Source organism: Thunnus albacares, chromosome 10 (assembly GCF_914725855.1).
Source record: "Thunnus albacares chromosome 10, fThuAlb1.1, whole genome shotgun sequence".
NCBI lineage: Eukaryota > Metazoa > Chordata > Actinopteri > Scombriformes > Scombridae > Thunnus > Thunnus albacares.
In genome coordinates this window covers 19,939,653-19,955,693 of record NC_058115.1, presented here as the reverse complement: position 1 = coordinate 19,955,693, position 16,041 = coordinate 19,939,653, and the positions used below count along the sequence as shown (strand labels likewise).

Genomic DNA, 16,041 nt, shown 5'->3' with positions numbered 1-16,041 from the left:
ATTTAAATTTTCAGTTAAAACTATAAGAGGAACTCACTGCCATTTCAACCCCTTTACATTTCAGGGTACTGAATTTCTGTTTTCTGTAAATTGTATGTATTTTCAAAAGCTTTCGATTTTGTAATCTAACAAATAAAAATCTGTTATGCTGTTCTTGTGACCTAAGACTGTATCTCTCTGCTTTTTCTGTTCAGGCAACATATCTGTTTTATTTTGGGAGCAGTACAGTTTAATTACAGTTTATAAAAAATGTTTGTATTATATGTGTGGGCATTTTACAAACCTCTGTAATCAAAAACAGTCTCTTCTACACATATTCACATAATATGTTGTCTGAAACCCTGTTGCCAAGCTACTTATTCCTCTATAGTTCCTCAGATATGATTTGCATATAGGCAAACTCCTGTTTTACATTACCTGCCCGGAGGTTCCGTATTCGTAACTTTACGTTTAAAAACTAAATTTCCCATGTCTGCGAGAAAACGAGGGCACACTGGGTAACGTAGTTCGTAAACAAATGAAGCACTAGCAGGGAAGGAATCAATGAAACTCTATTTCCCAAAGGGCATTGCGCGGGTTGATAACGGAAGTATGCGAGTTTCGTGTTGGAAAAAAGTTTTCATGGTTGTTTTCATGCCAGTGCAAAAAAAGAGTAACGTCTCAGTCGTTTCTCGACTCTCATGAGTTTGTGTTGAAGCAGTTTGAAGACACCAAAGGTAACAATACACTGAAAACGGGAGTTTAATCAAGCAAATAAGTCATATTCGAGCTGATTTAGGGCGTAAATCTTGAAATGTCGTTGCAGTGTTGTGAGTTTTAACAACTAATTTTCTTTAACAGCTAACAACGGCTACATGTTAGCTTTGTACTGTGTTAGTTTGATGTATGTTGTGCGCTAACATGCACCGTCAGCTAGGTAGTTAGCCCGTCAATAGTTATGGCGTTAGTTAAATGATTAGCTGGTCAAATTAATCCAGGTTAACGTCAGAGATCTGTTTAGCTTTAGTAACTTTCTGCCAGCGTAGACAACATCGCTGTCAGTGTGAGCGGCAGCTGCCACATAAAGCAATTTAAATTATAGAGAGCTAGGTTGTATAGAGGTATCGTTACTGTAATTTACAGTTTAACGCTAGCTAGTTATGAAGAGAAGTTTGTCTTGTGCAAACAGTCAGTGAGATTACTAAACAATGATTTGGAAGTGCAGTGATTGCTTCATGGCATCTACTTGGTCTACCACATTCACTGCAGAGAAATGCCAGACATACTTTATTCTTAGAGCCACACCTTCTGAGGTGTTGAGATGTTGGTGAAAGGAGAGAGCAAGCAGATAAGCTGCTTATGAAAGCAACTCCCTGTTTACTCATCATGGGAGAGAACATCCTCCACAGAAAGCTGTAACAATGCAGCCCATTGAAGGAGCTAAAATGAACATTGTATTTGAGAGCATGCTGGATCCACAAGCTGGGGGCAAAACAGCATGACACCCATAAGAGCACCCCACAGTCAGCTTTATACAGAGCTAAACATTGTGACTGATGCTGTGCAAGAGTCAGTGCATGTCTGATTTTAGCTACAACAAGCACAGCAGAGATGACATTTACTGTCAGAGTAAACAGCATTGAGTATAATTATCACCCAACTCTCATATCTTAATGAAGCTGGAAATAAAAGGCTCAGCAACATGATCTTCAAATAATATGCTCTGCAAGCCCACAACTTTGTCATGATTGATTAATCTACTTGTCTTTCCATTTATAGATAAATCTGTGACTCAATGCCCATCACAAGTAACCAGAGCCTGAAGTGCCAGCTGGCAGAAAAAAACTAGAACTGCAAGGACTTGTTGATTAATCGATTAGTCAATGTTTTGATGATTGTATAATCATTTTAGTCATTTTTAATGCAAAAACACAAAAAATGTGCTGATTGCAGCTTCTTAAATGTGAGGATTTGAAGCTTTTCACCGTCATAAATGGCAGTAAACTGAATATCTTTAAACTTTGGACTGTTGATCAGATAAAACAGAAGACGTCATCATGAATTCCAAGAAATTATAACAGGCATTTTTCACTATTTGTTGACATTTTATAGCCAAAACAATAAATCAAAAACATAGTCACACCTTTAAAACACAGAGGCCATTCAAGGCCTTTACACAAGGTGAAAAAAATGCAACATTTAAAAACACAATAAAAAATAGAATAGAATAAAATACGATTTAAAGGTATACTATGCAGGATTTTCTCAAAAAACAATGTATGGACTCATACAAAAATAATCCCTCTCAATCATCACTTATAACCCACTAGAAGTGTGTGGTGGTGTATCAGGATGTTTCTGGGGAACCATTGGGCAATGGGTGTGTAGCCCCCAACCAATAACATCCCACAGGGTAAATGGGCTGCATTTATATAGCGCCTGTCTAGTCTTCCGACCACTTAAGGTGCTTTACTCTATGTGCAAACATTCAACCATTCATACACATATTCATACACTGATGGCAGGGGCTACCATGCAAGGTGCCAACCTGCATGGTAGCAATGTAATGCATTCACACATTCACACACCAATGGCACAGCCTTTGGGAGCTATTTGGGGTTCAGTATCTTGCTCAAGGACACTTCCTCATACGGACTGGAGGAGCTGGGGATCAAACCACTGATCTTCCAAGCAGTGGACGACCCGCTCTACTTCCTGAGCCACAGCCCATTGCGGTCAGGACTTGTAGCGTAGCAACCAGGTTACATCGCTGTCTCAGTCTCTCTCCTCTGCTCTGCTCTGCTCTCGTCTCGTCTCTGTGTCATGGAGAAGAGGTGCAGGTCTGTGTGTCTGCTTGACCGGGGGTACGGCTGAGCTACACACACACACAGTGGACAGGATGAATCTCTGTATTCACACAAAATCTGGCAATGTGTCACTTTCCCACAGGGTTGTGCGGAGTATAGTGAAACAATCAGAAAATAACATTTTATTTAACTGAGTCACTGCTTTGTTCTCGCTAACACCACACCCTCATTCACTCTCTGTCTCTGTCTCTCTCTCTCTCTCTCTCTCTCTCTCTCTCTCTCTCTCTCTCTCTCTCTCTCTCTCTCTCTCTCTCTCTCTCTCTCTCTCTCTCTCTCTCTCTCTCTCTCTCTCTCTCTCTCTGTCTGTCTCTCTGTCTGTCTCTCTCTCTCTCTCTCTCTCTCTCTCTCTCTCTCTCTCTCTCTCTCTGTCAGTTAAAATTAAATGAAATACACATAGACAAAAATGATGTTGACAAAAAATGATTGCAAAATTGCAAAAATGATGACAGAAGTGCAGTTATGACACATCATTTGCTCCAAATTCAATAAAGGAAATAAAAATGCGGTAGAGAAATTAATCAAAGGGTTTTTAATTTCAGTTAGATTATATGGCTGTTGTTGGCCCCATCTGTGTGCAGCTCAGTAGCTGTTTTGCTCTGGTTCTGGTTCTGGCTGTAGGCGCTGCCACTTGTCTGCTCCCCAAAGATCTATTAGATCAAAGTATTCGAGATCAGAAATTTATTTTGGCCCAAAGCTGTTAATTGATGTATAAAGTCAGAGCAGCACTTTAAAATCTATTATCTATCTATAAGTAACTGGAAGGTAGAGCTGCAACGATTAATCGATTAGTTGACCGAGAGCAAAATAATCAGCAACTGTTTTGCTAATCGATTCATCATTTTAGTATTTTTTAAAGCAACAATTCCAGCCAGTCATTTGTGAGGATTTGTTGCTTTTCTTAGTCTTATGTGATAGAAAAATGTTTTTGGGTTTTGGACTGTTGGTCTAACAAATCAGGCAATTTGTCACCTTGGATTTTAGGAAACTGGCAGATTGATCGATTAATGAAAATAACTGTTATTTGCAGCTGTGCTGGAAGATTAACAGTGAACTGTTTTGGTAAAAGTCATTTATCAAGCAAACAGCAAAGATTAACTGGCTGCAATTTCTCATATGTGAGAAATTGCTGTTTTTCTTTGTTTTATTTCTTTATGAACTGAATTTTTTTGTAGTTTGGACTGTTTGTCGCAAAAAAAGACATTTAAAGACAGGAAACTGATGGATGTTTGACCTTTTTGTGACAATTTATAGACTGCACAGTTTAACAAAATAATAATGGACAGATTCCAGTTCAAACTGTTTTTTAATAATAATTTTTAAAAAAATAATATTTTTTTGTCTGTGATATCCACAGGGACCAGCACCTCTGAACAATGGGGAGTGAACCAGGCCCAGTTCAGGTCGTCACAGTGTGTAAGGAGGATCACTCCTTCACATTGGACACGGAGGCTTTGGCTAAGATTCTTTTGGCTCCTGAGGTCCGAGACAAGCATGTGGTGGTGCTGTCGGTGGCTGGCGCATTCAGGAAGGGGAAGAGTTTCCTGCTTGATTTCATGCTCCGTTACATGTACAGAAAGGTGGGTCACGTTATCACACGAAGTCTCGCTTCTCAAGACAAGTATGTTGATCCACATATCTGTCTACAGTACTCAGAGACTAGATCACAAGATGGCTACTAGCTAGATAGATTGATAGAGAGAGAGAGAGAAAGTACTTTATTAATCCCAAAGGAAAATTAAAGAGTTACAGCAGCCACTTGACATAAAATATAAAAACAATGAGTTAGGTAAAAGAAACAAATACAATGGGTTAAATTATAAGCAATAACTAAATAGACCAACTCAAATATATGTTACAAACTATAATATACTGTTTGCTGAGTAAACATAAACTGATAATGGAGTATTTCTGTGTTCACTAGTGAGTGGTTACAGCAGGTCATCCTGACTATACTCCTTCCTCTTCTGTGGAAAATCACTAACAGATGATGGCTGGAATGAAATCCTCCACACTGTCATCCCACATCATCGCCCGTCCCTGCTGTAACATGTGAACTGACTAGTTCACAGAGTAGTCATTACCTCAGTTAAGAGGTGGAGTCTGTGTGAATCCGTCTCTGCCTCTGTTTGTTTGTCTTAGCATATTTTATAAACTAATTCCTGGGTGGCATTACATTCGCTGTGCTCACTGATGAGTCTAAAGTGATTTTGGTGACTCCATTACCTTTGTTGTAGTGCCACCGTCAGGCGAAACTTTAATCTTTCAGTGCAGTGAAATGAACATCTAACTGAGGGAGATAATTATGTCCTCAATAAGACCTTTGCTCTGCTTTTGTGTTGTAAATTATGCAGAGCAGCCGGAATTTCTGCTTCTATATTTTTCAGGATGATTGAAGGAACATGAGAAGCCATATTTCAATTCTTAAGTAAGCTAGAGGGTTTCTTAACTTTCACCTTTCACTGAGTGGGCTTGAAAGTGTCGTTTTTGTGTTACTGCAGGGTGATGAAAACTGGCTGGGTCAGGACGACGAGCCGCTGACAGGGTTTTCATGGAGAGGGGGTTCAGAACCGGAGACAACTGGCATCCAGCTGTGGAGTGAAGTTTTCCCCGTCCAAAGGAGTGATGGAACAGAGGTACTCACGCGTTTTCATTTATTTATTTATTTAATTCAAGTTTGTTTCACTGAAAACAATTTAAGAAATAAAGCAGCTGTTCATTGAAAATAAATCTATTTACTAATTAATGCACATATCAAGACATTTCTGTGAGAGTTCCTTATTTTGTTTGGGCTATTTTTTGATTTTGTTCCCTCAAACTGCCTCTCCTATTCATTCGGTAGTGATTCACTGATCCACTGGACTGGTATTAGTGCTGAAACTGACCTTATTAAGCAGTTTCGGGTATCAGCCAGACGTGATTGATCCATATTAAGTACAGTTTATTTGTCATTATGAAATTCAGTGTTTCTGCTATCATTCAGTACTAGTACAGTAATAATCTCTGGTGTTACCTTACATAAAAAATAATCCACACAGTGAAGTAGACTGATCTTTAATTAGGGAGAAAAAGATTGCTGGTGTTGAGTTGGTGCTGTATATCAGCAGATAATCAGAGTTGAGGTACTGGAATTAGTATCAGGGATGAAAAAAGTCAAATTGGTGAATCCCTACTTTTCAGTTTTATGTTTTGTTGCGAGGCTCTCATCTGTTAGTTTGACTTTTATGTTTGAAAATACTGCTTCAATCTGTAAAAAGCTCTGTTCTTATGCTACTGATGAAGATAAGAGTTGAGTGAACTGAAACAATGAGACGGTGGTTCAGAAGTTGACAGTTCCCTTCCTGTTGGGAAAGTTTCCCTGAGATTCCTCGTCCTTGAAGCCTTTACTCTCATAAAAATGAAATACTTCCATTAAAGTGGGACGTAAATCCCACCTGTCACATATTAACACTCTCTCCTGTCAGTTAGCATTTTTCAGACTGTGTGTTTGTCTGTTTAAGCTCCTTGTCATCTGTGACAGCGGCAGTTCTTGGCTGTTTGACAAATGATTCAGTGTGTCTGCAATAAACACGTCATGTCATGAATTTATTTCCATCATGGCAGAAAAACACATTACACAAGCCTTCAGAAGATCCTGCAGTTTAAACTGAGATTACCAAACAGACTCATTATAAACAGACTGGAAGACACACGCTAGCCTAGAAACAAGAATGCCACAAACAACTCATAATGCAGCTCTCTCTCTAGGACTCTCTCCTTTAAAAAAATCTAATCTTGTGAACACGTAACTGTCTAGTCTTTGAATATAAGACTCCCACTATTTCAAAATGCTGGACTGCAGATACATTCCCAACTAGAGTTTCCCTCTAATGAAGACTAAAGTCACACATAAAGGCGTCATGTTGCATATTTTTCTCTCTGCTCCTGCAGGTGGCAGTAGTGTTGATGGACACTCAGGGAGCATTTGATGACCAGTCCACCGTGAAGGACTGTGCCACCATCTTTGCCCTCAGCACCATGACCAGCTCAGTCCAGGTGACTGATTCCTTCTCTCATATCGTAATGTTTCTCATAGTAAATTCCTGTAATGTATGCTCATGTCGTTTCTCTGTTGTAGATCTACAATCTGTCACAGAACATACAAGAGGACGATCTGCAGCAGCTACAGGTCTGATGACGTCAGAGGATATTTTGATGCAAAGCACCTGCTTTGATGAGACTTATTGTAATGAGCCCAGAAATGCTGCTTGTTTGAATATTTCCACAAAGTTGCACATGTTGAGTTATTCTCTTCTTTCTGGCCCTGACAGAAGGGCATTAGCAAGCAAGTCAGTCATTTTAGTGTTTGTGTGTGTGTGTGCGTGTGTTTTGCTTCTCCTCTGATTTTTGCATCTTTGTGTTAATTTTGTCTTCCTCCTCCTCACAGCTGTTCACTGAGTATGGCCGTCTTGCCATGGATGAAATCTTTTTGAAGCCATTTCAAGTAAGTAAGAGAAGTGGTTCGCAAGGTTTTCTAATATGGACTGAAACGTTTGCACTTAATGCACTTTTGCACATTTTTTCTGTACAGTCTGTCTGTACAGCCCTGTAATGTAACAAATAGAAATATTTAAAATCCAGACTGTAATCTGAAGTCTTTTTTGTTCTCTGTGTATGGATCCTTGTCTGTTGCACAGTAGTAAATAAGGGAAATTCGATCTAATGTTTTTTTGTTGTGTTTAATGAAAAATATTCATCACATTTATTTCCTCCTACAGTCTTTGATGTTCGTAATCAGGGATTGGAGTTTTCCCTATGAATACACCTACGGGTTCAAAGGAGGCAAGGAATTCCTGGATAAACGGTTACAGGTACCAATTTCCATCTTGTTGATTTGGCAGAGTATAATAAATACACTTAGACCTCAGCTACATACTGACTTTCTGTATTTTTCCTGTTGTCAACAAATCTCAAGTGCAGAGCCGAACCAGCAATGAACTCATTCTACTTACAAGTATTGTGTGTTTATCCAAAGCCTGATATATTTTATTCCTCTGCCTTAGAGCTCCATTGTTGTCCAAAAACTATTAAAAACACATCAGTGAGTCAAACTATTGCACTGGGTGACATTTTCCTTCCCCTGAAGAATATGGACACATTGGTTTGTTGAGAAACGACTCCAAAGGCTAATAACAGCTCTCAAGTTTTCAGTCTCAGGAGAGTAGTTCTGTGTAAGGCAGACGTCACTGCGCAAAGGGAATACAGTTCCATTACAGTGCTTTGCTAGCTTTTTGTGTTACATATCACAGCCTCTTGACTTTGTACTTAAGTTCTTTATGATGTACAATGTAGTACAAAGTAGTTTTTTGGACAGCAGCAAACATCTACAGCCCAAAGGAATAAGATATATTAGGCTTTGGATACACACACAATACTTGTAAGTAGATAAATTCATTGTTGGTTTGGCTCTACACATAAGATTTATTGACAATAAGAAAAATCTAGAAAATCGCCCAGCCAAATTGTTTAAATTCTAAGTTTGTGAATGTATCGTACTGTTTTGTTCATTTTTAAAGGTTAAGGAGGCGCAACATGAGGAGCTGCAGACAGTGAGGGAGCACATCCATTCATGCTTCACCAACATTTCCTGCTTCCTGTTACCTCACCCTGGGTTGAAGGTCGCCACCCACCCTGCTTTTCGCGGACAACTTCAAGGTAAGATCTCTAGTTTTCCATACAATTTTACCTTATTTAAGGGTAGTACAATACAATGAGTGCTGTCTTAAGAATTATTACACATATTTTGTCAGATGTGGCACCAGAGTTCAAAGAGCAGCTGCAGAGTTTAATTCCCAAACTGCTGCATCCGGACAGACTGGCTGAGAAAGAAATAAACGGAAACAAAGTCACCTGCAGGGGTCTGCTTGAGTTCTTCAAGGTAACGTCTTCTCTGTCCGAGTGTTAATGCTGAACCTTAATCAGTTTGTCATGTCTGATATTGTAAATTTTGTGTTACCAGGCTTACATCAAGATTTACCAGGGAGAAGACTTGCCACAGCCAAAGACTATGCTCATGGTACATGAACAAGACACACTCCTGTTCATAGGGATGATTTCGATATGATGTTTTGTTACTCTCTCTCTTTTGTATGTAATTTATACTTTACTTTTTTTGTCTCACAAGGCTACAGCAGAGGCCAATAACCTGGCAGCTGTGGCAACAGCCAAAGATCAGTACAACAAGAACATGGAGAAGGTGAGTTCACTTACATGGAAAAGTAATCCACACCAAGGGTTGTAGTGAGGTGCTGATCACTGGAAGCAGATTCAAAAGCAGGAAAAAAGTGTTGAACACTCTGGCTCCATGTGTATTTCTCTTTTATTTTGATGACATTTCAGCCTCAGGCCTTCTTCAACATCAACAATCATGACCAACAATCATAATCACACCTCTTGTGATCACTTTTTCAATGTGGAAACATCATAAGAGGGATTTTATTTCCATTAGTTTATTCTGTAGAGTGAGAGAGAAATGAATCATTTTAACTTTTCTCTGTTTTCCTTTCTAAGGTGTGTGGAGGAGACCTGCCCTATGTGTCTCCTGATTCTCTGGAGGAGAAGCATCAGTTTTACTCCCGAGGGGCTCTTCACACCTTCTCATCAACCAAGAAGATGGGTGGACAAGAGTTTTGTGACCGTTACCAAGCACAGCTTGAAAAGGAGCTGGAGGAAATGTGGCAGTCTTTCTGCAAGCACAACGAGGTAAGAGACTATTCTATAAATGTAAAACTTTGTGTGAAGATAGAAAAAGTTCATTATTAAACCTTAAAAATCTAACATCTGAATCTTACACATAAGCCACTGGTATACTGGAGTTAGTACATTAAAATTTTCACATACGCAGTATTTTATTTATTCCTTTTATCATACAAAAACAAGAATGTTTTTCCCACTCACTTTCATTCTGATATGAATTAATTATTATTGCATTCATGGCTGTTTTTGGAAATGATAAGACTCGAAAATTGTTCTTAATCGTCTATTTTTCTCTCTTTGTTTTTGTAAAAGTCAAAAAATCTCTTCAGCGCCTTCCGGACACCTGCAGTGCTGTTTGTCCTGGTGTGCTTCCTGTACGTGGTTTCAGGTGTGTTGCTCTTTGTCGGCCTGACTACCTTCGCCCTGGTGTGTGACTGCACTCTGGGCGTGGTCATGATGGCTATGCTGACGTGGGCCTTCATACGCTACTCCGGTCGGTACCGGACTGTAGGGGGAGCCATCGATCAGGCTGCGGGTGTCGTCCTGGAGCAGGTGAGAATACTGACCTGCTGGTCAGTTTTTATTCAAAGATGTCCGTACATCCATATCATTCAGAGCTTGTAGTTTACCATTTTTCAGTGCACTGCCTTATAAAAACCACTAGAGGGAGCTATTGATGCTGGCAAGAACAACAAAAATGACATTTAGCAATCCTGGGACAAAAGAAACTAGTAGCAGTCTAGTTTAAGCACATTTTAAGTGTAAATGTAGATTAAGTACATTTCCTGTGCTGTTTGAAATAGAAAAGTGGGTATTAGTAGAGTTTAAAGTTAAAATATGTTCATCCTATTGTACAAAAGCTTGTTCCTGTCTTTAGTCCTTCAGTCACTTTAGAAACAGGAGGAAAGACTTTGCTGAAGTTTGGATGTTCTTATTTTGTACAGAGCCAGTGTGACAGGAAGTCAGAGTGTATGGTGGTCAGCAGGGCCAAAGTTTACACACAAGCAAAGGCTATTATAGCTAAAGCATTTTCATTGTCCTACACCAAGTCATTTCTGACCTTTGACAGTAACAAAGAATTTGGTGTCATCAGAAAAGGCCGGTAGTCATGTGGCTGAATGAAATCACAGGTTAACCGTGTGGTTTGTTTGCAAACTGCCGTGTCCACAAGCTGAGTCACTTAAGTGTTGCCTGTGGGCTCAAATGACCTGTTTAAAGGCAGCTTTCTACTAAAGGAGCAGATTTGTCTTTGGAAATATATAAATATAAACTTGTCAAAGGCAATGTGATAATAAACAGTTGCTATTTACACATCCAGGAGACGCAGAACAACATAAGCATCCCATCTGGATCAGCCTGCTACATGTTGGATGATGTTCACCAGCTAGTTGCTAACTTTGTCAGTCAACTGTTTGGTGCTGAAACAGTTGCAAACAGTTTGGCTGTTGCTCCTTGAAACAGGGTTGATAAGACTGTGGAGACTAAACTGAGCCGCACAGTAAATGTGAAAGCTGTAAATCAAACCAGTAGAGACAAAAATATGTATATGCAGAGTTGGAGGTTATTATACCCAGGAGGGTTTGACTATTGCAACCCTTCTCAGAGCACATAGTCATTGCATGGAAAGAGGAATGATGCAAACTAAGTTAGATTTCACTTACAAAATAATCAAGAATCCAGCTCCCGTTTACTTAACTAACTACTTTAGTCTCAACAGAGATCATCATAACTGTGCAACAAGAGTCTGTAGATTGTTTGTAGCTTAACAAACATCATTCCTTTCAAGCAATTTAAGTGCTCTGCAGGGAAATACACATTTTTATCCACTGCTGCAGTTCTCCAAGTTCTCTGAAGCAACAGCAGACTGAGAGGGTTTTAAACATTTGGTAAAGAAATAGTTGATGAAAAGCCAATCATAAGTTTGTCTTGCTTGTTGTATGATTCTTCTGTTTTTGTCTTTGTCTGTTGGTTAGTTTGACTGTGTGTTTTGTTACTGCATATGTTTTTTTAACCGGTCTTCCCTGACTTCTTGATCTGCCATTTTACGCCCTTTTCCCCGACCACACTTAAAATAAGCTTTTAGCTTTATTGTGTTTTTATCCTTGATAATTTAATTGTATGTCAGGACTGAGGGACTGCAGTCTTGCATGTACTTTTATTGTTGTCAAATCTATCAATCATTAAATTCAGTGTTAATATTATAAGAATTATAGAGCTTTAATTAGGATAAAACAGCCACAATTAAAAATGTATGAGCTGTATCAACAGAGCCGAATAGAAAACAAAACTAATTCCACTAACAGCCCTCAGCAGCCACTCCTGTGTTCACTTCTGTTACTTTCACGAAACCAGAAGTGGTTTGAAATAATCGACTGCACTCAAGCTGGCAAGGTTAAAAATATGACAGGGAGGCTGAGAGGTTTCATCGAATTAACCACAACACAGAAAAACTGAAGTCAGCCAGTGTTGCAAGAAGCACTTTACATAGTATGCGGTCGAATTAACCTGCTTCCCCTTTTCTCCCTGTTTCCAGGCCACGGTGGTGTTGAACAAGTCAAGAGGGACAAGCATCGCAGAACAGAAGAAATCCAGTTAGAGGACCTCTGAACCTTTTTATAATCTCGATGCAATGCAACCAGCACACAACACAAGCACACATTCAGCACTAAAGCCTTATCATGCCACCCACTGGAACAAACATGCAGCTAAACTACATTGGCACGGGCTACAAATGCACAAGTGGTACAAAATGCCGATTTACCAGCATCTTTATTGCGCAAGTTACTCTGCGTGTTGAAGCCCAGGCTCAAGTAAAGGTGACTGGATTCACTGAGACGGGGATCAAACCATCACAGTCCCTCCGATTGATACTTCATGTCTTAAAATTGACACTGCCATCATTTTACAAGTTTACAATTGGTCTTAAAAGACAAGTCAGCGTTTACCTTGAAACTTATAAAACACTTTAAATTGTATTTAAGTCGAATGGATCTCACTCGGCGGTATATTGTTCAGACAGGGGTAGTCAGGGTGCTTTCCAAACAAAGCTTCTGCAGTATATCTTTATAATATTTACCTAAAAAAAAACAAAAAAACAAAGCGCTGGCTTTAAAGCTTCTACATTTATACATATTTCTTTGTGGCTATATTTTTTTTTACTTTGTGGCCTTAAAAACATTCCATTCTGTTTGTAGATTTACTTTATCTTTGATATAGACTTGCATTTCTAGAAAGGTGAACTGTCACTACTTTTGGAAGGAGGAGAGAAAACGCACTTTCTATATAAAGCACAGCAGATTTTGGAGGCTGTGTGTAATGCTTTGCTGATTATTCCTTGATGGAAATATGTTACACTTTGTAGATTTTGCTACTAGGCACTAGACTCTTATAAGAGAAATTATATATAGGAACTTAATTCTGCAAAACTCCAAAGATAATCCTTTATTGGAATACTCAATGGTGTTGAACGACCAGACAGCCAAAGAGTTCGCTTTAAATATTGTAACAAGTTTAAGTTATACTTTGACCTTGTACTCTTATCACTTCAAATATATATAGAGAATATAAGCTGAAATTTAGTCTGCAGTGTAAACAGAGTTTTATCCATTCAAGCATTAAAAAATGGCAGTGAAATTAATGAAAACTAAGAAAAATCTTTGTCACTGAAACATCAAATGTGTTAAACATACATGGAACAAATAAGAAGACAGACGAGAATACACACGTAACGAGCAGGAGAAACCTGCAGTAAACAGGACTGTCGGCCTGTTTTATGTAGTGCAGTGAGAAAGTACTCTGAGCTGTGTCGTTGTGATGTAGAATAGAGTGCACATTGGTGATCTGGCTACAAGTTAAAGGAAAATGTGGATATTTAATCTATTTCACAGTTACTTATTCTCAAACATCTGTCAACATAAAACAGCTTTTAGAATATGAGCAAAGATAAACTCTTTTTGGGGGTAAAAAGGACCATTTTACATTTGAATCCAGCTTGAAACTATCGCATGCTCGGGTTAGAGCTTAGCTTTGAATGACTTGCACGTTAAAGAGTTTATGTAATATAGATATAAAGCCATACTACAGAAATGAAGAAAATAATAAATTGGGGGTGACTTGATTCTTAAGTTCTCATGTACATGTGGCCATTTAGTCAGTCTCCTGCATTTTTCAAAAATCTGTCATACAGAGAATTAAAAAGGTAGACTGGATTTGTTTTTGTGTATTTTTTTTTTCCATTGTGGGGCCAAGCAGGGCTTCCTTTAACTTAAGCCCTACATCTCTGAATTTGATCAAATGCAGATTCTTTCAGAAACATTTGACTGGAGAAGTGGAATGGCAAGCATTTAGTAAAATAGGCCTTTTAAACACCATGAGAGTTTGTGACCTGTAGCCTGAACTGATAATACATCGGGCACCTCAACAACTACCCATACACACAAAAATAGGGAAGAAAAAATGCTTTAATCTCACAGTAATTCCATTAGGTGCAAGTCATGAGAATACAGGGCTAAATGTGACCACACAAACACTGAGGAGTTCAACATTTTTCGACCATCGTTTTGCACATTCCACGTCGATCCCTTTCCACAAGAGGAGGAACCTTCAGGATGTTTCACAGCATTTACTATTGCACCCTCCCTCCTCTTCGGTGCATTTTGTAAACAGCTTGTCCCAAAAGTGAATCAATGCATGCAATTATTTTGGTATCTGCTATTGTAATCATCTCTTGCAAGGGGGGGTTGGTATTGGCGGCCTTGTCTGGAGAAATGCTGTTTTATAAAGAATAAACAGAGCTTGAAAACTGTTAACTCATCTTTCCGATCTCTTCATTCAGACGGTTCGTTTCTTAAAAAGTGCCACCGGGTATAAAACTCACTCCAAGTCGTGTAAAACTGAAGACATTCCCTAAAAAAAACACACACACACACACACAAACAAGTTCATCATTAAAAGCTTGTTGTTTGGCAGAACAGTGGTCAAAGCCACTGAGCATTATTTCCTGTCCCAGTTGTATTTTATAGACATGAATCATGTGAGGTTTAAAAAGACATTTTCATTTGATTGTAACGGTGCAGCTGTAATTTATTCAGTCTTATATTGCATTTAGTATTTGATTTGATTGTATTAAATTGGATTAGATTTGATTAAACAAAGTACCTGTATAAAGAAATGTTGTTTAGCATCTAACCAGATAGCGCAAACAGTAGCAAAGTGCATAAAGACATTATAAATATAATTGATTGCACAAAATAAACAAGAAACCAATATGGAATATGATATGAAGGGGTTTAACTATGATATGCACAATATAGACAAATACACAGAATTAGCAAATGTAGCTATATTTACATCATAGACAATAAACTATTGTATGGTACGAGTACATGTTGCATTATGCATCCAGTACTGAACTTATATGTACATTATGAGCAGTAACAATACAGTATGCACAATAGGATAAGTTCAACTATATTATGTACAATGTAAACAAAGAGCTAAAGAAGCCATTAAACTCCAGGACATCTTACATTTGATTAACTGTGGTTCTTTTGTTAATTGTAGAGCAACTGAAATGTATATTTGAGTTCAAAATAGGCAACAAACTGTATGTGTTCATGTGCTTTTCATAACATATGTGTTTTTATTTTGGGGGGAGGAATGGGGGTGTTTTGCCCACATAATGAATGTAGGTCATAGAGTCTTTGTGTTTACAACCACAGCGCCGTCGGTTGCTATAGCTACACATCCCTAAAAAAATATATTAACACACAAAATAGCCACATCACTGCATCATGTGATTGATCTCATAGGTGTGATATTATCGCGGCAGCAGCTGTCGTTTTATTCTCGTGTGTGGCTTCAAGCTCCCTGATTTGACGTGTCATTCCCCGCTGCCTCTCATCCTCACACCGGCCCTCTCTCTCTCTCTCTCTCTCTCTCCCCGCAACGCGATGCCGTGCAAAAAAAAAATCTGCTATAGCGAATTTCGTGTCCCTTGTTTCCTTATATGGTGATCAGCGTCGCGGCCCGACCCTCCTCGTGCTGTGAGCGAGGCGCGCGTGCACTGACCGCCGCCGCTCACCGTTCACTTCCATATTTGGAAGTGAGTTCAACAAAAACCCGCACGGGAGGGGAGGGGAGGAGAGGGAGAGGGAGAGGCCGGGAGACAGGGAGGGAGAAGGAGGGAGAGGCCGGGAGAGAGACAGAGGGGAGAGAAACCGGGAGAGTCTGGGAGAGAGACCGGGGGAGACAGGGAGGGAGACAGAAGGAGAGGCTGGGAGAGAGAGAGAGAGGGGGGAAGACAGTGGGAGAGAGAGGGAGAGAAAGAGGATGGATGGCGGAGCATTTCCTCCCATCCTGAAAACCGCTTTGCGCGCGGCAGGCTGCTGAATGTCGGTCAAAACAGCGCAGCACGAGCACTTCATTTTATTATAATCACCCCTCGCGCCATTGGTCTAATAAT

The 16,041-nt window shown here is 39.3% G+C and overlaps 1 protein-coding gene across 1 annotated transcript; it reads left to right on the top strand.

Annotated features, from left to right (window-relative positions):
• The first annotated feature begins 583 nt into the window (after window positions 1–583).
• On the top strand, window positions 584–14,386 carry atl3 (atlastin 3). Its single transcript, XM_044363650.1, has 14 exons — window positions 584–716; window positions 4,201–4,423; window positions 5,345–5,479; window positions 6,774–6,878; window positions 6,961–7,011; window positions 7,270–7,326; window positions 7,601–7,693; window positions 8,399–8,537; window positions 8,633–8,760; window positions 8,842–8,898; window positions 9,007–9,078; window positions 9,393–9,584; window positions 9,891–10,130; window positions 12,112–14,386. The coding sequence occupies exons 2-14, from the start codon at window positions 4,220–4,222 to the stop codon at window positions 12,172–12,174; spliced, it is 1,536 nt and encodes a 511-aa protein (XP_044219585.1). The 5' UTR covers window positions 584–716; window positions 4,201–4,219; the 3' UTR covers window positions 12,175–14,386.
• Window positions 14,387–16,041: the final 1,655 nt, after the last annotated feature.